Below are 25,255 nucleotides of genomic sequence, written 5' to 3' on the forward strand. Positions count from 1 at the left end.
GACGCGATGACAATGTGTTGTTTGTTGTTAACCCCGCTGGACTGTGATTTTGTTGAACTAAAAATCGTTTTCATATATCCTTAGTTTTATGATTATATCAAAACCAAAATGATACATGATCAGCCAAACAATAAATAGTGTATTTGTATATCGTTTTGATAGAGAGTCCCGCTGGGTGCTGGTGGGATTAAATCTGATAGAATTATAGAGACGGTGTCAGAACAGCCCTTTTATAATGATTCATCCACGGACATATAGCAGACTCTCACAAACACACGCACTGAACACATGCACGCACCTCTCATACATAGAGGGCAATACCAAATTTATATCCAGTATATCTGTCGTAAAGATTGTTTGGGAAACCTAGATGTGTTCGTCTCGAATAACAATGTTGAGCCCTTAAGTATTACTAACAAACAAAGAAAACAAAGTGTAAATAAACACAACACCCAAGATTCAAGAATGGTGTCAAAAGACAAGACTTACCTCGAAACAAAACATTATATCATACCACCATATCAATTTTGTATTTCGATATAACTGTTGTTGCCTAGCAGCGTGCAAAAATCGACTCTGGGTGTCTTTGGGATTCTTGATTCTGATTCACTGACGACCCTGCCGTGACAAGCTTCCCATGGAACACGAATCATACGAATGTCATACCATTATTAGCACGGCTTCTTTTCATTTCAATGGATTATTGAGAATTTACACATTTACTTGTCATTCTTTTTTAATCATCCAATCATATGGGGTTGTGACCTCTCCATATGTGGTTCTTAACAGCTATTTTCCTCAGTCATTTTCTAGATTTCAACGATCTAGGCCCATAGCTTTGTATCTCTGACGTGTGACCCTAGAAGCACAAAACAGCTGTGTGATGCAGTTAAATTCGTCATATAATTTGATAACAGTATCGTATTCTAAAACTATATTGAAAAGTCTTGCTCGTTGTGTGTCTTTTGTAAATTTCCTAGAAACGGCAATGTTAGTTATTTCTGATCCATTTTAATGATTAACTCTGATATTCAGGTAACAAAAAGATAGACGAAAATATCATACTCTCGTACCACAGACATGACTCATTTTAAAACAATTCGCAGGTTAACGACATTTTGACAGAAAAACGAAAAGGTTGACCTAAATATCCAATGTCGCTTTGAATATACCGTTACGGGTCATCGTCCATCAACACATAGATCGTTCGTATATTGTGGATAATAAATGGACTTATTGTAAAGGGTCTTTTGAAAGCAGTGATACTATATCTGGGCAAACGTTTCTGAAACATGTATAATTGTATCAGATGTAGGTGTAAAAAGGTAGACTATTTTTATATCTTACTTTTTACAGCGTTGCATAGTCGGTTGGCGTTCATTCTAAAACACCTGCGCAATGTGTTGGATTCAGATCTAAATATCTCACAAAAACATCATTTTCAGTACTGACTATTTTGACTAAGTCGCGTTTTTATGTCTCAGCAGTCCATTTAGTAAAGTGCGTCAGTGAAAAGAGTGTCCGTTTGCTCACGTGATTGAGGAGCGTGAAGTGTGTGCGCGCGACCGCACGTTCACTGTAAATAGTAATATCCAAGAATGTATAAAAAGGAGAACGCCGCCGTAACATGTGGTAAAATTTAGATCAGACTAATCAACGGAATGCTGTTCAGTGTATATTTCTGGTTGTTATACTAGATCTAAAGTGAAACAGTAATGTGAATGTGTTTGTAAACACTATTACACGCTGGAATATCTCTCTCTAGGTATCACAAGCGAGCGAGCACAAGTTGTGACAAATTATTTGGCTTTCTATTGGCAACATATGTTTTAAACTAAAACACTTGCCTTCAAATGAACACTTAATACTATAAAATCCTAGTTTGAAAATACTTTTTAGTGCCCGGATGTCGTATGGCAATTTTTCATCTGTATGCACCTGTACTTTAATGGTTTCAAATCAAATTATACCGTTGACTGACGAATATTTTCCGTGAGATTCACGCGCCGTGGAATGATAAATACCCCGTCCACGTTGGTGTAAATCTTTGTGTTAAAAGAATCAATACCAGCACACACACGTATTGAATAAGAAATTGATCTTTATAAGAAACATACTTATTGGGAATAACCCATCAATTGAAAAACGGACATTTGAAATGGCCCCAGATTGAACCCCAGAAAAAAGTTTGGTCACCACTGATTGGCCAGTGAATTATGAATTCAAGAACAGATAGATATCATTCATTGATATTGTTAATATAAATGTGGTAAGTCTGATTTGATTTCTGTTAAAAATTCAAGTTTATAGAATTAATGGGTGAACAATTTTGAATTTTGAGTATTTTTACTACAAATTCATTCAGTTTCAAAATAAACCCCCTCCCCAACCCCCACCCCCATTTCCCACAAGAAAATGTTTGAGCTGAAGGACCTCCCTTTTTTTCTTCTTTTTTGAAGTGCTACATGAGACCCTTAACTTTTGTTATAGATCATAACCGTCAAATTGAATTCAACAGTTTTAATGATATACCCCTGAGCATTAACACTGAAGTCTATGTAAAACCAATTAGGTGGATGGTCTCATATATGCAACCGTTTTGTAGGATTATCAAGTCGTTTATCAAACATTCCAACCATAGATTAATAGAGATTAACATATATTACATGTTGGTATGATAGAATTCTGGTATTGTATATAATTGAAGGAAAGGTGTAAGTCTATAGTATTCAGGAGAATTCCTACAATCATAAAAATACCCATTAATCTACCTCCTTATATAATGTAGTGTAAAATACTGTTCCATATTTAATGTATCTTTTACTAATCTATATTAAACAGCAAAAATACTAATGGTTTTTGTGTGTTTTGTACAATCCTAATAGTCTTTAGGGCTCTGAAAGCCCATCCATGATTTAATTTTTGTGTGTCGTCCACGGTGACCTCTTTGCAACAATAACCTCACATAGACAAAAGAATGAGAAAAAAATTACAGATATTTTTTTATTAAACAGGCATAATATAATATTAATTAACACTACAAAATAGTGATGGGAGATAATTCAGTCTTACAGAAATATTAATTATGTTTATATTGTGGACAACTTATCAAAGAAACTTTCATCAAACATTACAAGCATTGGATTGTATCACATACGTGTCTTACCATGCACCATAAATACCACCCATTCTACATCAACGTTGTAGTATTTAGGAGAGACTGTCCTGTTAATTAACGAGTTAATTTGTTAAAATGAGAAACTGCTGTCAAAAACCTTTTTCTCAAGAATGAAAAATATTATGATTTATTTGGTTAAGCATACAATTTATGCAACATCCATAAATTTCATTTTAATATCAAAAATTGAAGTTTCATGATCACCTGTACATAAATTTAAGCCCTTTCAAAGAGACCAGTGAGTTTAATATTCAATAGAATATATGCTATTAAAATTTATTTATTTATAATATTTGTATTATCATATTCTTTTTTATTTTGTGTAGTGATTTCAACGTTTGAAATTTTATGAAAAAAAAAAAGAACGATTTTATGAATTTTATGGGATGTTAAATATAGTACACATTTATAAACAAATCACAAAATTCAGAAGACATTGATAGGTTTCTTGTAATCATAAAGGTTATGACATAAATGTATGACATATGTTTATAAAGACCCTGAATGGATAAAGAAACACAATATCTTTAGTTTAAAGATATTTGGTATTGACTATATTATATAGGAAGGGCTCTCACAACGATCATGGTAAGTAGCACTCTACAGAGCGATATATGGATGTCCACACATAACGTCACGACGTTAAAATCAGTTCAGTATAATTAGCCATTTGCCTGACAGGGGTTAAATGCAGCAGAACGACAGTGGGTAATGGAAACTGTCAAATCCATCAAAAAATTGCGAGATATAGACTGCGAGTGGCAATTTTATGCCCATGTCGACGGTATGTTGGTTTGACACCGAGCACGTCATATGCGAAGGTTGTTAGCACATGTGCTCAGATGTTTCCGTATGATACGTCTGTGGTCAATGCCCTTCATGAAGGAATATCATTTAACGTTATTTTGATTAGCTGGCCATCAATATGTTTACCAACGAGGAGAGTGTCTTGCAGACACTTGTATTTTGGAGCATGACAGATATTGGGGTGGATCGGTTATTGATTGGGGAGGAATTTCCAATGGTTTAAAGACATCTTTACTGATCATTAACATGAATTTAACAGCTGTACGCTATTGATATGAGATCCTGAGACCTCATGTTGTGCCTTTAATTATAAGACACATTTGACCTTTCAGCATGATAACACTAGACCACACATTGCAAGAGTTTGTTGGAACATTCTTGTAACCAACAACATTGTCTCTATTGACTGGCCTCCATATAGCCCCGATTTGTCCCAAATTGAACAAAATTAGACAAAAGAGTGTGGAAATGCGCATATAACCTCTACCAATTGGCCAATCAACTTGCACTTACATTCCTCTATGGACAATCAATGGCCTTCTGCACTCTTTGCCAAGCAGAGATGTTACAGCTGTTAGGGAGGGCACACACACTATCAGAGATCATTCCTGGCCAATTGCTATTATTTAAACTTTGTGTACATTCAAGTACCCAAATTCATGGCGATCTAATGTCCTCATTTGTTAATATATCAGAAAATGTGAAGTAGAATGGTCCAATATTCAACAATAATTATTGAATTTCACATTTAGGCATATAGCTCATTAATATTATTTTATCAAACCATACTGTTGAAGTTATGGTTCTTTTTCCTCTTAGTATATAAGGAAGAAAAATAAACAAACAAATAAATTTTACTATGGACAAATCTCCTTATTTGAATATGGATTTTCATGAGAGGCATTCCCATACATCATTTTCATATTAATTGGTTGCAAGCATTTTGAAGGCATCATATTGTAACACATATTGGTACTATGCATGCTAAAGCAAACATATAACAACAAATAATGTTTAAATCAATATAAAATAAAATATGTCCATTTTAAACAGAACAGACAGCAGTGAACACATTCATTAAAATGATTACAACAGTTGGTGGATATTTAGAATTTTTTATATCTTCGACAGCACATTGACGAAAATGTATTGATATATTTGCATTCAAATATCACTTCATAAACAAAGTCCACCCCTATTTTAAGTTATAGTCCTCTCATGAACAATGAATTAATATAATACAAAAATCCATGTAAACAGACCAAACAGAAGTCATATAGTTAACTCTCATTTAAAATGTTGTGATTGCATTGATCATATTTTAATGCCATTTCTCTTATTTTACTGTAATATGGTCAGAATTCCTACATTATTTAACCTGAAATTTCAAGGCTTCTTGTGATACTGAAGTCAACAATACAAGGTGGTATCACAAGTCATATGTCATTAAATCAACCATGTATATCACACGCAAATCACAAACAAATGCTGGAGTTCTAGACCCTCACTTCTCCTACACTTCACTATATCATATCTGTCTCCAGTGATAATCAATTTGTATTACCGGTCACTAGGTAGACCATATCACAGAGGTTATTACTCTTAAAATAGACGCCATAGTGCCATCCCTTAACACAACCTAAATATAGCAGGGTCTTGCCAAAAATGTCAGATGCCATTGTGGATCGTACGATAAATTAGGCCTGATATGAAATAATTTATTAGGAATTTTGGAACACAATTCCTTGATCACAGCTAAGCAATAAAAAAAAAAAATTCCAACACTTTGGAAAACACTCTTGAAGTTCAGCAAACAGTTTCTACCAGTAGCCCAGTGTCTAGAATGCCTTTGTATACCTTTTTAAGGAGATTCTGCTAGCACCAAGTTGTGCTATAAGATATTTTCAGAACACATTGAAAATACTGCCATAATATACTTCAAAAATATCAAATGCCAATAAATAGGTCATGGAAAAATATCATTCATCTTGATTTTTTCAATAAGTAATAAATATTTCGTGTTTCAAGATAATATCCTTAAAACCTGAAAACAAGCTGACCTCAAAAAAAGCCTACGCTTATAAAATAAACCTCAACTTTCTTACATTAACAAGCCTGCACTTGCTTACTATCAAATGATAATGATGTAAGAACAAACATGTAATTAAATAAGAGAGCCAGCACTTCTGACATCTAATAGTGGCACTTTTCCTGGATGTATGTGGTATTCAATAGATGTTGTTAACATCATGTCTTGATATGAAGATCTCTAAACTTCCACAACCGTTTTGTGTGTTGTGTATCCTTTATATCAAAACATTAATGTATTGATGATAGAATTACAAAACTTTACCTGGACAGATGAAGCTGTATATTCATACAGTGACAATAAAAACAAATGTCTTACTGACATACTGTCAAACTTCATTATCTCAAACTCCTATAACCAAAGACCCCATTTAATTTGAAGTATTTATTTGTCCCGGCAAACCTTTCACCAAGCATTTGATCACACTTAAACAGAATACTCAGATAACACAAAGTTTTCAAACGGTCCTGCCAACTACGAAATAACCACGTTCGGCTGTAGTAATCTTTTGGAAGTTGAAAAGTTCGTACCAGCTGTGGTAAATATATTTCCTTTACTGTAGAGGGTGTTTTTTAAACTGGAGGAACAAAAATAAAAAGAAAATATAAGTAAATAAATAACACAATATGAAAATAATAACACATCAGGTAGTTAGTTATATTCACAGCCATTAAAGATGGCACAAAAATTAATGCCAAGAACAAAACATTTCCTAGTGAAACAAGATCTAAGCAAATGGCTGTTACCTGCATGTAATACATCCATGACTGCTATGTTTAGGCATTTATGAAATTTAAACCCCTCCTTAGCTACCCAAAATTGGTACAACTGCAAAATATTAATCCATGAAATTAAACAGCTATACACAGTACTTTGAAAGTAAAGCAGAAAAAGCAAATAGAGAAAACCAGAGTTTGTGAAGCTTTCATTAAAAAAGAAAACAAGTGTTTTTGTTTCTGTAGTAGTCCCCTCCCCCAACCCCATCCCATTCTCAAAATGAAAAAAATAGAAAGAAAAATACAGTAATTACAGTATCATCAGCTGAGGTGGCAAGAAACATGATTCAAGATTGCACCAAGTACGTTTAATTATAAAATAAGAACTTGTAACAATAAGTTCAATAAATATACATTATGCTAAGTTAAATATCTTTCCAGTTATTGTCTACTGTTTACAACAGCCAGTATGGAAAGGTGTGATCTTGTGGGTACTTTCTTTACAGTAAGGTTGTGTAATTCAACATCAATGATAACTCATTATACTGGTATAATATAACTGTGACAGGAGAGGCCAGGTTAAACTTGTGTTTCTATAGACACACGTTTGGTGGAAGATGTTGCTGTTCAGTGGCTTGGTAGCTTCTCATTCTGTATTTGATAGTAACAAGCCTGAAATGTAATAGATATACATAAATGAAAAGAATTTTATATTTTTGATACAAGTTGCATATCTTCACATTAACCTCAAGAAAACCAAATACAATTAAATTAACATAAATCTGAGCAACAAGAATATCCTAGCCAGAAACAAAGGACAAAGACACAGAAGATCTTTACCTCATGATGATCAAGGTTACACAAGATCTTCACCTCATGATGATCAAGGTTACACAAGATCTTTACATCATGACGATCAAGGTTACACAAGATCTTTACCTCATGATGATCAAGGTTACACAAGATTTTTACATCATGTTCATGGTTACACAAGATCTTGACATCATAATGATCAAAGTTACACAAGATCTTTACATCATGATCAAGGTTACACAAGATCATGACATCATGATGATCAAAGTTACACAAGATCTTTATATCCCATTTTGACTTACGTGGAGAGTTGTGAACATAATTCCTAGTTCTCCATTTTCAAGGTGAGTTTCCATCAGATCCTCAATCAAGTGAACTTCTGCCCCCAAATGTCGGATCTTTGAGCGAACCACTACATACTGGAACACAGGAAACAATTCATCCATACACCAGACATGGTCCTCATTGAGTGCTTGCTGGACAGTCTGAAATAGAAAAATCATGTCACATTGTGCACACTTTCCAAATAACAGGTGCAGAACTTAAACATAAAGATCTGAACGATAGATCTAGATCAGAAATACAGTCTCTGTACTCATTTTATTATACATGCTTCGGAATTCACTGGAAACATGAATGTGAATAACAATTATATCAAATAACTGTCCTGACATGTCATGTTATACAGACATGTCATACTTAGAGTAAGACACATGTCTAATAACACTATTGTGACATGATAGATAAGTCCTGTCAAGATGACATATGATTGGTATAGAAGTGAAAAAATGTACTGCCTGCTTCAAAATAAATCTGTCTTATAGAGAAATTTATGTGAGAGTTCACTTATATTTCAGAAATATGACTTAGAATCTCACTCTTGTGTCAATGTCGTATGGAATTTATAAACTTGTTTTTTTTTTTTTTTTTTTTTTAATATTTCACCTAAATGTTGATGACATAAATCATTAAAGTTGTTTTATAAATTCCATAATACAATAGACACTCTATGAACCTCTGTATACGACATACACTGGTCACCATCCAGGTAAGAGTACTATTGATAATGCAATGCTGTGTATACATCATGTGTTACTCAGCATTAAAACATATCTGACTATATTAACAAACTGTAAGAGTTCTTGGTCATGTAAACAAGTCTTCACTTTAAATCTGACTGATCTGTAACTTTTGATTAACAGTATAAAAAACAGACAATCATGTACAGGTGCTATATCTATGATGTCTGATCATTTTGTAATGATAATCCTGCTAGTGTTTTATTTGTTAAGAGGAAACATTTCTCTATATATATTAGTGATAATCTTATTTGAGAACTTTTCAACCATAAAGTACTGTATTAAAACACAATTGTGCTAATTGCAGTTTTTTATATGATGCTTACATAATAATTATTGTTGATGGGCAAATTCAATATTGCACTCATTTACACCGAAGTACTAACGTGCTAAAATCTGATTACATCTAATGAGGTTTACAGATGTATATTAGGATTTACAAAACTTGCCTTAGTTATTTCCAGGAACGTCTGTTGTATAACCTCTAATTTTTCCTTGGGGCTGAATGCCGTGCTGAAACAAAAATTACGAAACATTATACACTATCCCAACTAAATACATTATTGTTAATCAAATATAGCTTGTATCGGGAACATCAAAGACATCAAAATTTACCAATGCAATCCTCATATCATCAGGCAGCCCTCAATCATATACAGTTTTTATCTTATATCATTTTTATCTTACCATTTTCATCATATATAAATAGCATTTTTATCTTACACCATTTTTATATTATACCGGTTTTATCTCATAACCTTTTTATCTTACTGTTTTTATCTTAACATTTCTATCTTATACTTTTTACCTTACCATTTTTTATCTTCTACCGTTTTTATCTTACCATTTTTTATCTTATATCTTTTTTATCTTACTGTTTTTATCTAATACCGTTTTTGTCTTATACTATATTTATTTATAGTGCATTTATTGACCAATCTTCTACAGTCTTGACCTGGGTGATAGTTTTAGAAATGGCCAATTATAAAGTATCATATAAAATCTATGAAAGGACATCTGACAATTCGACCAAAAATATTTAAGATCAAATCCAAATTCTGAAAAGTCTAAGGTGAAATTAAATGAACAGACTTTGGTATGGAGCACACAGTGACTGTTCCAAGATATGCCTGCTGTAACAGAGCACACTAGTCTGATAACTATCAGTCACACCTTTGTTCAGTTACACCAGATCAGACTTAAGGGGACAAACTAATACTTGCACCAGATCTGCAGTAATGGGACACACTAAAGACGAGATTTAACTGATTTATAACTGATCAATAAAAAGGGGACATACTAGAAATAAGATTTTAATCAGTTACATTTGTTACACCTGACTTAATTGCTATAAAGAGATATATTTACATAAAAATGAAGTTGACTTTAACTTGATCTGCTTTAAGGGGACATATCAGTACCAGAATTTAGTTAAACTATACTTGATCTGTTATACTGGGACACACTAGTACCATGATTTGGTTAAGTTATACCTGATCTGCTGTATTGGGACACACTAGTACCATGATTTGGTTAAGCTATACCTGATCTGCTGTATTGGGACACACTAGTACCATGATTTGATCACGTTATACCTGATCTGCTGTATTGGGACACACTAGTACCATGATTTGGTTAAGCTATACCTGATCTGCTGTATTGGGACACACTAGTACCATGATTAAGTTAAGCTATGCCTGATCTGCTGTATTGGGACACACTAGTACCATGATTTGGTAAAGTTATACCTGATCTGCTGTATTGGGACACACTAGTACCATGATTTGGTAAAGTTATACCTGATCTGCTGTAAGGTATCCACAGAGGAGAGGTAGCAGTGATCACGCAGACTTGACAATCTCTGTAATGTACACATAAGTAGCAGTCATTACACTGTATTTACAGCAGATTTAACACCTGAATTAATACCTGTAATCTACTCCATTCTAGATTTGTCATTGATTTTCTTACTTTGCACCTGTTTAGTCAAAACTTAATTCTTTATTGTGACTTGACTACCATTTTAGACAAATTAACATACAACTTACACAAAACAATTCACAAGTAAAAATGGGAAGACAAATTCACAAATATTTATAACATGCACTGCACCTATAGAATAGATTGTAACTTGTCCTCTCACATAAGAAGCAAATACAAGCACACTGCTGATTACCTTTCGTTTGTCCTGAAACAGGGTCTCTTCAATCAACCAGAATCGCCTGTCAGGATAAAAGAATTAATACTGAGAGCCAGTTTGTCACCGTCATCTTTGGTATCTTTAAAAATGATGATCAAGTTCTAATTCATATTGACAATTCTAATTAAAACAAGATTTGGAAATTTCCGTTACTGTAGAAGATGCTTGACAAATTTCTATAAATAATAATGGTGACCTGATTTTGGAAAATTCTGAAAAATGAACACACCTGAAGTATTGTCATTGATTCTATTTTCACTTGTGCTTCACACTCATGAAAATTAAAGATATTTTGTCATTCTCATGAAACGTATTTGATATCAATTTGCAAACCATTAGATATTCTCTGTTATAACATAAACAGCTAAACATCAAAAATATCCCAATCACTAGAGGTAGTGTTTAACTCTATACCCAAGGTCCTTTCTGGTACTGGTATGTTATGTTATTAATGTTTGGTTCTTATCCTTATTTTCACTAATTGTCTCCCCTTTTTCTTTGGCTAGTACCTGTAGAAATATATGTAAGTTCGTAAGTATGATATATCAATTCTTTTTGTTTAAACATATTTCATTCATAGCAATTTAGCTTTGAAAATTTCAGGAAAGATATCAATTTCACTGCATCACCAACTGCTTGGCATCAAACTTCTGGTCTCAGTCCTTCAAAATCATGTGTGACAGGATCCTTCACTGGGCCATCGAAGAAAATATCCTTCTAACCAATATCATTGTATACTTATTGTATCTGCATGTATTTAGAAGATGTTCTGTGTTATGTTTGGACATAATTTTGACTAAATTGTATCCAAAAATTGATTTTGAAATTTTTAAATGTTGTTCAATGAAAGAAAATATAAGATGTTTTAGCATTTTACCTGACTGAAGTTGGTCATGATATGTCCAAATCAGGCTGATCTGACAAAATAAGGTGAGTTAGCAACACTGTTTACATTTAATCATGAGCCAGTCCTTACTTACTGATCTATACCAAGGTATGCCATCAGGGCCATGTCTCCTTGTTTGTTGAGTTTCTGTACTCTCTCCCAATATCTCTCATCCTCTTTGTCATTGTACAGAGCATACAAGTCAAATAAGGGGGGATAAATCTTTGGAAGGAGAAGAGGTTGTAATAGACTTCCTGCTGTCACAATTTCTCTGTAAAAAAAATCTCATTGTCAATAAAAAAAATTAAAATAAAACTTTTTCTAAAAAATTAAAATTTAAAATCAGGTTGGTATTGATTTTTTCGTTCTATGAATACTTGATACTTTGCTCCATATATCTACAAAATTTTGAAACAGAAAATCGTTTCTTATGTAACATACATTTCTTTGTAATAAATTTCTCATTTTGAATTGCAATGGATGCTCCAGGTATTGTGAAAACCTACATTTTCTCATCAACTTCCAGTAGACCACTATCAATAGACTCTGTGTCACTTCGTGGAGAATCCTTTTTTCTATTTAGGACATCTTCAGACACAATCTGTAATGGTCCTGCATTGACAGGTAGGTCAGGAAACAAGATTCTGTATCACAAAAGGTAACATTTTGGTTTAAGATAATCGTAGATTTTGAGATCTGTGTGTAATCATTTGTCTTACAAATGTGACTTTTTTAAAATGACAAAGTACAAAACTAAACAAAAAACTCCCAAAAAAATTAGGTCATTTTGAGTAAAAAAAAAAACATGTTTAATGTGTTTAATTATTTTGTTCACTGAAGGTTTGTACAAAATTTATAGACAAATTTAAAGTTTTCATCAATTCTTAAAACATAATATCCACTAAAATTTCATGTTTTATAAAAATGTTTAACTGGTGTGTCCTAATTTTGTCTTGGATGCACTGTTAGAAGCTCAAAGTGAGGCAGGTTATATTTAATGCCTTAAATGATTGCCATCAACTGGAAAAGAGAATATACCTACCGTACTATCTTAAACAATCTTTTGATGAATGATTTAACTTCCTGAACAGCGTGAGTAAGAAGTCTAGGATGTGCTCCAACTCCAATGTAAGCGGCCCGGAACACGTCCACAAGTCCCTCCATCAGTTGTCCCAGTGGATGAAAGTTGGTATCAAAGGCCTAAACAGTACAAAATGTAACTGGATTTAAATTTTACATCCGATGTTTGATACAGCAATAGCACAATGAAGAAGAAACGGGTTACTACTGTAATAGAGGTTTATTCTGATTGCCTACTTTATTCGGGATGGAAGATTGAGGTTGGAAGTATGTGTTGAAATTCTACCCCAATACATGTAATGAAGTGAGTGTTGAAGGTCTAAAAAAAATAAACAAAAAGATTGAGAGTTAATGACTTTCAAATAAGGATCTACATGTATGGACACCCCAGCAAAGAAAATGATTTTACTATCACTGAACACAGAATACAGTATTCATGTACAGTCTGTATTTTAACATTTAAGTAAATAAACAGATTATCATAATATTGAAAGTATCTACCTGGTATATATCAATTGTTTTGAATCACTGAGACAAAGAAATAATGAAACAGCTGTATGATGTAAGTTGAATTCATTGTTTGATAAATAATGCACCTATAGACAAATTCATACTGAATGATGCTATTGTGTATACAATACTTTGATGTCATGTATATAGACAAATTCATACTGAATGATGCTATTGTGTATACAATACTTTGATGTCATGTATATAGACAAATTCATACTGAATGATGCTATTGTGTATACAATACTTTGATGTCATGTATATAGACAAATTCATACTGAATGATGCTATTGTGTATACAATACTTTGATGTCATGTATATAGACAAATTCAAATTGAATGATGCTATTGTGTATACAATACTTTGATGTCATGTATATAGACAAATTCAAATTGAATGATGCTATTGTGTATACAATACTTTGATGTCATGTATATAGACAAATTCAAATTGAATGATGCTATTGTGTATACAATACTTTGATGTCATGTATATAGACAAATTCATACTGAATGATGCTATTGTGTATACAATACTTTGATGTCATGTATATAGACAAATTCAAATTGAATGATGCTATTGTGTATACAATACTTTGATGTCATGTATATAGACAAATTCATACTGAATGATGCTATTGTGTATACAATACTTTGATGTCATGTATATAGACCAATACAGAAGGGTTAATTTTACCTACTTTCTGTTCAGTATAGAGGAGATATTTAATGATTTCCAATTTAATACTGACTATATTTCAGGTGTATGACAGAATATGTATATATATATATATAAAAGCAAAACACGAGTGAAAAATACAGATATAGTCAGTTTGAAGTGTGAAATATATGTTATTTAACAAGAAACCAAAAACACTTTTTTTGGTTTCTCTTTTAAAGGAAAAACAAATAAAAGCCAGTCCAAACATAAAATGAAGTATTGTTAAAAAAAGTCAAAGTATTTGTTGTCAAAGACTTTTTGTTGTGTTCTACCATTCTTTGTGTTATCTTCAAAGAATGACTTACAAAACTGATTTGTATACATTGTACCAAATATGAGAAAACCTGAAATAGTACAAGAGAATTCTCTGTTTGAAAACCACCTTATTCAGCCTTAGCTGCACTAGCGACGGACCAGGAAAATCAGTGTAATTCAATGCAGTGACTAGAAAATACCGCTCTAGTCTGTCAGAACTATGAGAGTTACAGTCCAGCCTCATTATCTCAAAATCTTATAACACAATGACCCTGTTTAATTCAAAGTATTTTGTCTGTCCTGGCCAAATTTTATATCATACATTAAATTTCTTTAAATTAAATATTTGGATACCTTGAAGTTTGCAGCGGTCCTGTAGACTTTGAAATAACGAAATTTAACTGTATATCATCAATGGAAAATATAATATTATCACTACAGCGATGAAAACACTTTTTATCAAATTGATAAGTTCCTATATTTCAAAGGCAAAAATGTAATAAAATGAGAGTTTTGTGCTGATGAATCAGGCATCAGTAGCCCAGGCTACACATTAAAGTTGCAGAAAAAAACCTGTACAATATTGACCTTCATTATCACAAGGTTGATAATTAGTTATACCTTTTGGAGGTAGATCTTGATCTGGGAGTATATTTCTATAGTCATCTTGCCAGTGTTGAAAGGGGGAATTTTCTCTAGGTCCTCTAGCTGCTCCATCTTAGTTCCTCGACGAAGTGTTCCCCTAAACCATAAAATTGACGGCTATATCATATCCAGTATACGTACTGTTTAGTCATCTCACCAAAGCATTCCCCTGCATCACATTTGTTTTAATTTGACTGATTTCTGTTTTTCTCTGTCTTTTTTTTTTTGCTTTACAGAAAGTTCCTCAATCCACTATCTTTTTTTTATTTTCATGAATTGATGACAAACATCAGTCATCTTAAAACTTGAAAATGTTTTTAAGAAATGTAGTAAGTATCACTGTTAGGTGAATTTTCAAAAATTGTTAAATTTGACCTTTGACATAAAACTTTGACTAAAGATCACCTTAGTAATAAACCACATCTAATGAAAGGTTCTGAACAATGTTACAAGGTCCAAAATATATGATATATACTAACCTTTGTTTTGCCTCGCGCAAAGACTCTCGGCCCTTGGTTACCATGACAGCCACTGCCTCCCAGGCCTTCGCAGTGTCAGGTTTGCCACGCCCTTTGAACCCAAGGATGGAAGAACAGTGGAAGAACATATCAGACCAGCGTTTGTCTGGAGGAACACACAGCTTTGTGAAAGAGCTACGAGGACAAAAAGAAAATATTAGACTAGGATTTGTCATGAGGAACACTCAGCTTTGTGAAATAGCTACATGTACAAAAGATATATTAATCAAATGCTTGTGTTGGAGAAAACAAATCTTTGTGAAATGACTGCAAATACAGTGTACAATTTAAGAACAATACAAACAAGATTACTGCAGGGAAGAACAATACACATGTCTCCAAATTACAATCATTTATTATATAAAAAAGATAATACAAATCGGAAATGGTTTGTATTAGACATGCATACATGCTCCAAGTTTTCAAGAGAAAGAAATCTCTAGATAAGATGAAGATGCCGAAAAAATCAAACAAAACACACTGAACACTTTGTATGAAGACAAGAAAAAAATATCTTGCTAAAACATTTGCTTCAGATTTAACCTCGGTCCGTCTTCTACATCAATAAATTAATGTTACCTGGAGTTGAGACCAATGGGATGGTTGGAACGGCGTTCCTCAATTGTCAGTGTCTTATGGAAGGTGCCGTTTATCTTAAGTCCTTCATTCCAGCTCCCGTTAAATGTGCCGTCAATCTTGTCACCCGTCGGTAATGTCAGCACCCCCTATGGTAATCAGACAAAACACATACAATTTTTTTATGATCTGTGGAGTGCTTTTGCTGCATTTTTGATTCATTTAAACAGAAACAGAAAATTTGCAAATTAAAGCACATGAAAAATTACCATTCCCAATTTATAGTATCATTGTTTTTTGAAAATCTGTTATCCCATCACCATATATATATCATTCTGAAGGAACATAAATTAGTACAAACAATAGCATTGAACCAGTAATAATTATAATACAGACCTGAATATATTACAATAAAAGTAAGAAATATCAGCATCAAAAGTGGGCGGGGCTGTTTGGAGGGGCTCAGGTATATACACCCCTATCCCCCTAAACTCCTTTATAAACTGTCTTTATAACTTGTACAGTTACCAATAATCATTTTTCCACTGAGGTCAAGAGTGACCTTGATCAGTGAACAGTGAAAACATAAGGATACAGCGCACCTGCTGATCAATAGATGTGAGAGAAAAAACAATTGTATATTGTCCAAAGCTGTAACTCTGGTCATGGTCTGTAAATGCACCATTACGAATTGACTGATGACGGAAAACTTTTCTTTCCTCTGAGGACGCACAAAAACCAGCACCAAGGCTGCCATAATTGATACCTCGTTAAATACTGTACCATGGGTACATGAATGATTAGTTTAACAAGAATCTGTTGGGTAATTAGCAAGTCATTAAATGCTCATCTTTTTCAACAACAGTTAACAACTTTGTTTAATCTTAGCGACTCGCTAACCATGGTTGAACAACATTGTTAAATTCACTAGAGTTTTGAACCACAAAGTCTAAATGTACCGTAATCGTAAATTATTGGTAAGATGAGACATCTCCTAAACAAAATTTGTAAAGTGGCCAGATGTGACTTTTGACCCTTAACCTTAATAGAAGACAAAATCTGATCAGGTGTAAAACATTACAGTGTCAACGTGAACTTACTTTACTGAGGTGATAATGATAATATATCAACTTTTCCACACATTCTCACCCCCACCAACAACAAGGGTCACTTTGAGGCGGGGTCTCCTTGTAACAGATGGATATGAACTATATCTGAATTGTTCAGTTCAGAGTTCACAAAGAATATTGTTTCCACATTACTACTTTTTTACACAGAGTGAGTAACCAACAGATGAACTGATGGAGACATAAAGAAAAGTGATTGTAGATTACAATACATATATGAATTTTACTACCTTTCCCTGTAACTGTGTGATACCAGAGAACTCTCCTTCATAACAACTGTTGTCATCTGTCAGCATCAGTCCAAATCCCTGTAAACAGTATAGAGAGAAACATCAAGTCCTTGTTCTCCAGAATGTTTAGACATGTTGTTTCAAACTTTCAAACTGAAGTAACACAACTTGTATACATAATTAAAGATGCATGAAAGTAACAGCACAAAGGTTTGTCTGTCTGAACTTCCTCATGTAAAGTTCGCACAAACACATAATCTAGTCTGTAAACATTGAAAACATTGCATGTTATCCATGTTTTATATTGTGACCAAAGTGTGTTAAAAAGTCACTTAATATAGTTGTAGTAATACATAAATGTCTTTGCTAATTTGTGGTCTTACAGTCATTTTTCCAGCAGTGAAGTTTCCTTCAAAGTACATGCCATCCAGAGTAACAACAATTCCGTTTCCATGACGATTGCCATCATTCCACATTCCCATGTACTTCTCTCCTGAATAAAATAATGACAATTAGTACTAAATTTCAGCCATGGCACTATTACACAGTAAAGTCAATATAATAATACCAGATAATGCAAAAAACATCAAGAAATACCAACATGGCAACATAATCATAATCCAAACAAAACTTCCATGAAAAAACTAAGGCAAAACATGAAAAAAAGGTAGATGAGACTCCTGAAGTTCATGGATAATAAGACCAGGCGTTCCAGAAGAGTAAGCATCTTCTGATTCATCAGCAACACCCACCATGTAGACCTTGATCAATCCAAGTAAGTAATTTCACATTCTCAAATGAGAAAAAGTATGCAACAATGAAACCAACAGACAAGATATCATGTTCCATTTAATAGTATCAAATTAAGTCACAGTATTAAGCAGTTCTCACTGATTGAAATAGCTTGTGATTTCCTTATTTTTTCTGCTACAAGTATTAGAATAACACTTTTAATTAAACAATAGATTTCAACATAATTTTGACTTTGACCATTGTCTTACTGACCTTTGAGTACATCATCAATGACTCCATATCCTTGTTTCTGGTCCACATTCCATTCCCCGATATATATACTGGCAGAATTACTGTTGTGACCTCCATGACGATATGTTCCATGTCCTTGTCTCATGCCTTCCTTAAAGTACCCCTCGTACACATCTCCATTGGAATATCTACAGGATAATATCTCCATTATTATCTAACACATCAAAACTTTTAAAACAACTTTTACTAGAACTACGCTTAACTTACTTATATTTTCATACATACATCAATCAATCTTAAAAGTAAAATATTTCCTAATATAAATGTTCCTTACTTGACTTTCCCGATGCCATGCAGTCGTCCGTCTCTCCAGTACCCTTCTTGACAACGTTCATTGCCATCATCCTGGAGAATCAGTAAACGTCCATGGCTGAAAAAAAGCAGCATTTTATTGTTGTTTACATTACAGATTTACAAGTAGTGACAATATCGTGAAAAACCAGATTTTTCATCATTAATTCTACAATACCCAGGTTGTTTCAAAGATTTTAAAGATAAACATTATCCCCTTTTTTCATTCGAACTGTTCTGTCTTTGATCTTGCATACACTGTACTTCTGTATCAATTTCTCTTGAAAGAACATAATTGTCAACAACAATTGGAAAACATATTCTATCAAATTATATTTACAATACTTGCTGGTCTGAATGATGTATGTGTGGAGGGAGTGGGGGAATTGTTGTTCAACTGTGAGAGGAACCCAGAGTACCCCAGAAAGTACATGTGATTAAGGATGTGATCTTTCTAGATATGACTGGGGAATCAAACCTTGTTGCCTAAGTGAAAGGCTAACAGAAGGCCAAGATCAACTCTACTGAAGGGAGTAAAGATAGGTGAAATCAAACTAGAATAGGGCAGATTGATGATCAATCATATTTCAAAAGGGTCTCAATCTGAAATTTCAAGTGCTACCTGGCTAAGATGTTAAGAATATTTATATATCAATATTCAATCCTATTTCAAAAAGCTCTAAAGTCGATCTGAAACTTTGCACAAATCAGCAGAGAGGGTAACATTTTTTTTCTATCCTTACAACATAGAGAATGATGCCTGTTAGGTAATATCTGTTAATGTAGCATTGTATGGTATTACCTTGATGTAGCCTAGTTACACAAGGCAAATGATGTATTACCATCTCAACATCATAGGAATACTGCAAGCCCTATAAACTGATTGAGGTTTTCTTGTGTTATAATAAGGCAAAAGTTGAAAATGATCAATATTACCATTGAACGGTTTTCAATTGCCATTCATGGGCACATGAATGCCAAGATTGTATGGACAAATTCAACATGAAGCACTGATAGACTTTGTTAAATTTGCTCTCATGCTGTTGGCATCCATATGCCCATGAATGCCATTTGAAATCAGTTAAATGTACAACAATCTTACCCATGCTGTTTTCCTTCCTTAAAGCTGCCTGTGTATTTCCTTCCATCGCTCCACTTCATCTCACCACTGAAATCAGTCAAATATTGCCAGAAAATTCTTTCCATATGCCTTAGCAAAATTGTAGGACAGAAATCTTGAAACAAATCAAAGTGGTATTATTTTGGAACATTTTTATCCGATTGGTAAATTGCATTTGATATCGAATAGAATGTCATATACCACAACCAGTAAGACAAGAGATCCCATCATCATTTGATCTTTATTTGTTCTTTAAACTGAACCTTTTTCCTTCTTTTCTCTCCCTTCCTTCTTCCAGTTAATTACATGATTTTTTTAAAACTCCTCTAAGAAATAGTGATAATAATCTTTTAATTGTCAAATCCAAAATGGCTGCCTGTCATCATTTTGTTTTTCCAAATTCTTCCAAATTCAAAATGGCACAACAAGGGACTAAATGGAATCAGCATATGAAATTTTAGAAACATCCATTAAGTCTATCTGAAGAAATAATGATAACAAACATTCATAATCAAAATTCAAGATGGCCACTTGTTCAACATTTTTCTGATCAGCCGCGAAACCAAACAAGTACAACAAGTGACAAAAGGTAACTTACAAATGAAATGTGAGAAAAATCCATCCAGTACTTCCATTCTCAAAAAATAACAATAAGAATCTTTCATTGTCAAAATAAAAATAATTGTCACCTTGTCGGCCATTTTTATTTTCTAAAAAGTTACCAAAATTGAACAGGCACAACTATGGACTTAGAAAGACCTACATAATTATGAAACATTTACACTGTCACCTTCTGTGGACAAAACAAAACTGATTTAGTCTGATGAAGGTGACAGTGAAGTCCTCGAAATGTCACACATATATCCTATATTTGTGAAGCCTGCTGGGTCATTTTGAGATGGACAAGGTCGAGCAGGCAGACAGATGAACAAAAAGCTGATACAAATATTCCTGTCCACAAAAGCTAATAGGAGAGTAAGACGAGAGGGAGATTTATTATGTCTATATAAATGTTTATTTCTTATACTTATGTAAACAAAAACTTTCATAAAATGAAAAAGAAAATAAAAGCTCAAAGAAGGTGATATATCTTGTAATGAGTACATAATACATAACAGTTATTGTAATTTTTTCTCACTTACTGTCCGTGAACGAGGCCATTGAGAAAAGTCCCTGTGTAACAAGCATCTTTGTAAATACTGTGTTTAGCAAATGTGTGTGTTGCCTGTCTGACACTAGGAGGCGCCATGCGTTCCATACTGCCACGCCTCGTTACTGACTTCTGACTTGTGATCACTTTATTGATAGTTGAGTTCAGTGCCATAATCCACTCTGTCTACAAACAGAAGAGTTATATTTTAATTAAATGTTTCATCTTTATTTGTCAGAAATGTCTTGAGGACATTGTGCTGTTAGGATTGCAGTAATAGGTATCATTAATCTGTGGTACAGGTTTTAATCCTCAATTTGTCAGGATGATGGTTGGGTCATTTTAACCATATTTGAGCAAACTACAATTCCAAAGGTAAGAGATATCTATTAAAGGCTTTGCACACATCACCACATTTCTGAGGCCCCTCCCCACCTCCTAGCTCCAATGGGGTCAGTTTATTCCTAGCTCCCAGCTCCCATGGAGTCAGTTTATTCCTAGCTCCCATGGAGTCAGTTTATTCCTAGCCCCAATGGGGTCTGTTTATTCCTAGCTACCATGGAGTCAGTTTATTCCTAGCTCCCATGGGGTCAGTTTATTCCTAGCCCCAATGGGGTCAGTTTATTCCCAGTTCCCATGGAGTCAGTTTATTCCTAGCCCCAATGGGGTCAGTTTATTCCTAGCTCCCATGGAGTCAGTTTATTCCTAGCCCCAATGGGGTCAGTTTATTCCTAGCTCCAATGGAGTCAGTTTATTCCTAGCTCCCATGGGGTCAGTTTATTCCTAGCTCCAATGGGGATGGTTTATTCCTAGCTCCCATGGAGTCAGTTTATTCCTAGCCCCAATGGGGTCAGTTTATTCCTAGCTCCCATGGGGTCTATTCCTAGTTAACAAGTTGATTGTTGCCACATCAGGTCAGGAAAACACATTTTGTCCTTTTGAAGGAGTTAGACAGCCTATAATGATAATGAAATGGGAGGAACACAACAGATAAATCATAACCTCATGTCACACTGATATCCTGTGTCAGGTGACCTACAGTGAATTTTCTATATGTGAAGGCAAACTTTACAGGAATAGTAATTATATTCTTTGGTGACATAATTTTATGTATTTTCTATAGTTTAACAGATTTTTGTAACAGGAATGTGTATATCTTTAAATCTATTTCATTGCAATTTTTCATAGGGAAACCTTTTACAGCAATGTGATGATTTTTTCTATAACAACACAACAATTTCCACAGAAATGTGGCAACATTAATTTAGTATTTTTTCCTAGGAATATTGGATATATTTTCAATGATGAAGCAGCCATTTTCACAATAATTATAATGAGAATGTATTTTAAAAGATAAAACAGCCATTCACAATAATGTGAATATCCTTTCAATGACAAAATGTCATTTTCACAATAATGTGGATGTATTTTCTATGGTAGAACGATGATCTTTTACAGGAAGCACATAAATTACCTTGATGGCTGTTGATGATGCTAGAAGGAACAATTTGTCTTCTGGAGCTGTTATGGTTATCAGATGTCTGTAGAAAAGAAATAAAGAGACAACATTGAATCATCACCATGATAGACCACATACTTGTAACTGATAAATCATATCTTCTAATGAAGAACACTGTATACGTTATCAATTATGTTATTGTGAAAAGTTGTGTCATTCATATCAACTATAGATGCCATAAATATATATTCAATTTGATAGAAGAAAAGAACACTTAACATATATACAATTCCTTACCAAGCATAGAAAGTATTATCAAAAGACAGTGCTCCTTCCTTTAATTTTTTATTTCTTTTTAATATTTTTGCCTTTTTTTAAATTTAAGTTTAAACTTATTGGTCTTGGAGTAGTAACCATATTGACTATACACATAACAATATTTCCTATTGAAGACTTTTCTGTGTGAATTAAACTTATATAGTACTTTGATATTTCACGATATCAAAATTTATGTAAACAACTGTGTTTGCTGTCAAAAATGTTTATGCAAAAATGGCAGTGCCATTTAACAGGATGAAGATCAAATTCATAGTTCATTAGATTTAGAAGGAGATAGTGTACTTACTGTTTTTTGTCACCGTCACTAGAGGGAGCTTCAACCCACAGTGTCTCTAACTTGTACACTTGAAAGCTTGAGTACTAAAAGATGTAAGACACACTAAATGGTAAAGTCTTTTTTAAACTGAACAATGGATTCTCTCAACAGGGAAGATTTGTGTTCATATCAGATGTACCTGGTAACTTTCTTTTATTTAAACAAATATTTTATCAAATATAGGATTTAAAGCTACATTTTTCAAGATATAACATTCAATAATTATTTTCAGAGTGTGAATTAATTATTGAATATTTCAACAAGACTCCCATATACAAGGAAACACAAGATCTAATTATGGTCAAATTTCTCCAACATGGTGGTTACAATTAACAGCAAAAAAAGATACTCACCTGGATATGGACAAACAAGTCATTGAAGAGGACAAAGTAATTAGCTGAGAAACGACCAGCTCCTTGGAGAGATAGAGGGTGTGTCTTACTGTCTCGTACCACACGTCGACTCGGGATCTTCAGGGCATCCTGGTTAAAAAACAAAACTTATGTTTCAGTACTCTATATTTTAAAACTACCCAAGGAAAATAAATGGAATCAAATCCAAATAAGTTTAAACTGATTTCCTGTTTCAAATATTTAATATGTTCTTGCAAAGGAAAACAAGAAACACAACGTTACAACAAAATATTAAAATTCTGTATGTCTTTTTGATCTCCATTTAGGTTAAAAACCAGAAGCAAATGTGTACAAGATGGCAGGAGTCCCATCTTCTGCAAGCTGTCTAGTGATTTTAATAATAATTTAAATTTCTGAATACACGTAGCTAAAGACATAAGGGATCTGTCTTCTCACAATGCTTTTAGAATTGTGTCTATTTACCACAAGTTTCTGTTGGTTGATCGTTTCCCAGAACATACTAGTGTTATCAGCCATGGTTTGTTCCACTGCAATAAAATGCTGCAGGCTGCTCCATCTCACTGAGACTTTGTTTAGTAAATCAAACTCTTCTGAACCCTGAAAGGAACCAACAAAGCAAGTCCAGAACTCGTCAAAACAAGTTAAAATCAAATAGAACAAATTATAATAACCAAACAAAGCAAATTCAAAAACTGGCAATCTATAGTAAATTAAGAACAGAACAAGGTTGTTTAAGAACCAAACAATATGAATCCAACAAGGCAAGTTAATATAAAATCTTCTATAATAATGTGATCACATCATCATTAACTTTAAAACAAAAACTCGAAAATGAAATAAAAGTTTTCTAATACATAAATAGTTAGAACCAATCACAACAAGTTTGATACTAGACTTTATTGTCAACTGGTTTCACCTGTTTGGTCATGTGATTTGCTATTTTTAGGGTTCAGATTATATTGTGACATATTTCACAATTGGGCAAGAAGTATGGGCAGATAGGCTCTGATTTTGTAAACGTTATAACAATAAATACCTTAGTGATATGTCTTATGTAAATGTTAATTAAATGTTCATAATTGTATGTCAATTAAAATTTATAATTTTAGATGAGTTTGTTCTTTTTAACACCTAGCAGAATGTGACACTAAGTTCAGATTTATATTCTAAATTCTTGAAATCTATAAGTTCTTCTGGTAAATCAATAATACTGTAGCTCTTGACTAATGTACTGCCTGAGGATGAGTCATCTTTCAGCAAAACGTCTTCTCTGAAGATGTTCATAGGGTCTTTCTAAGGCTCCATGTTCTTTCATTTTGTTGATGGACCTGGGATGTTTGTAGCTGGTCTTACTTGGAATTTTACGTTAATTAATGCCTCACTGGGTTTCTGGCATTTATTTGGTGTAATATTTCCAATGGAAATCCAACAAATTATGCTCAAAAAAACTAGTTTTCCTTTATACACTATAGTAAAATTTACCCTCCTCCCCATGAAATTCACAGTTTTTGTAAAGCACCTTAAGATGCTTCCATCCATGAAGACCTTTTGAATCTATCATATCTGGGTGTTGAGAAGACGATTTTTGAAATCTAAGTCCATCTGACCCCTTTTGGCCCCACCCATCAGCCCGTTTGGGGTCAGCCAGGATCAATATGGGCAAACCATCAAACCATCATACTACTCATTATTCTAACCAAGTTTGAAATATTTCTAATGAAAATTATACAAA

General features: G+C 33.4%; 1 protein-coding gene across 1 annotated transcript in view; it reads right to left on the reverse strand.

Annotated features, from left to right (window-relative positions):
* Positions 1-7,058: 7,058 nt before the first annotated feature.
* The window catches only part of LOC132555851 (alsin-like), a 50,263-nt gene continuing 32,066 nt past the window's right edge, over positions 7,059-25,255 (reverse strand). The window contains exons 14-34 of the mRNA XM_060220211.1: positions 23,986-24,120; positions 23,503-23,631; positions 23,120-23,193; positions 22,510-22,576; positions 21,028-21,221; positions 19,868-19,933; positions 18,749-18,844; positions 18,436-18,602; positions 17,814-17,923; positions 17,431-17,508; positions 16,077-16,222; positions 15,459-15,632; positions 14,956-15,076; positions 12,811-12,968; positions 12,275-12,412; positions 11,863-12,039; positions 10,859-10,904; positions 10,482-10,543; positions 9,132-9,195; positions 7,906-8,088; positions 7,059-7,462 (exon numbers count right to left, since the gene is read on the reverse strand). Of these exons, the coding sequence (XP_060076194.1) occupies positions 7,418-7,462; positions 7,906-8,088; positions 9,132-9,195; positions 10,482-10,543; positions 10,859-10,904; positions 11,863-12,039; positions 12,275-12,412; positions 12,811-12,968; positions 14,956-15,076; positions 15,459-15,632; positions 16,077-16,222; positions 17,431-17,508; positions 17,814-17,923; positions 18,436-18,602; positions 18,749-18,844; positions 19,868-19,933; positions 21,028-21,221; positions 22,510-22,576; positions 23,120-23,193; positions 23,503-23,631; positions 23,986-24,120 (2,430 nt within the window). The 3' untranslated portion in view covers positions 7,059-7,417. The remainder of the gene's footprint in view (positions 7,463-7,905; positions 8,089-9,131; positions 9,196-10,481; positions 10,544-10,858; positions 10,905-11,862; positions 12,040-12,274; positions 12,413-12,810; positions 12,969-14,955; positions 15,077-15,458; positions 15,633-16,076; positions 16,223-17,430; positions 17,509-17,813; positions 17,924-18,435; positions 18,603-18,748; positions 18,845-19,867; positions 19,934-21,027; positions 21,222-22,509; positions 22,577-23,119; positions 23,194-23,502; positions 23,632-23,985; positions 24,121-25,255) is intronic.

This window comes from Ylistrum balloti, unplaced genomic scaffold (genome assembly GCF_031769215.1).
Source record: "Ylistrum balloti isolate Yb309-2 unplaced genomic scaffold, AGI_CSIRO_Ybal_v1 Utg370520, whole genome shotgun sequence".
Classification (NCBI taxonomy): domain Eukaryota; kingdom Metazoa; phylum Mollusca; class Bivalvia; order Pectinida; family Pectinidae; genus Ylistrum; species Ylistrum balloti.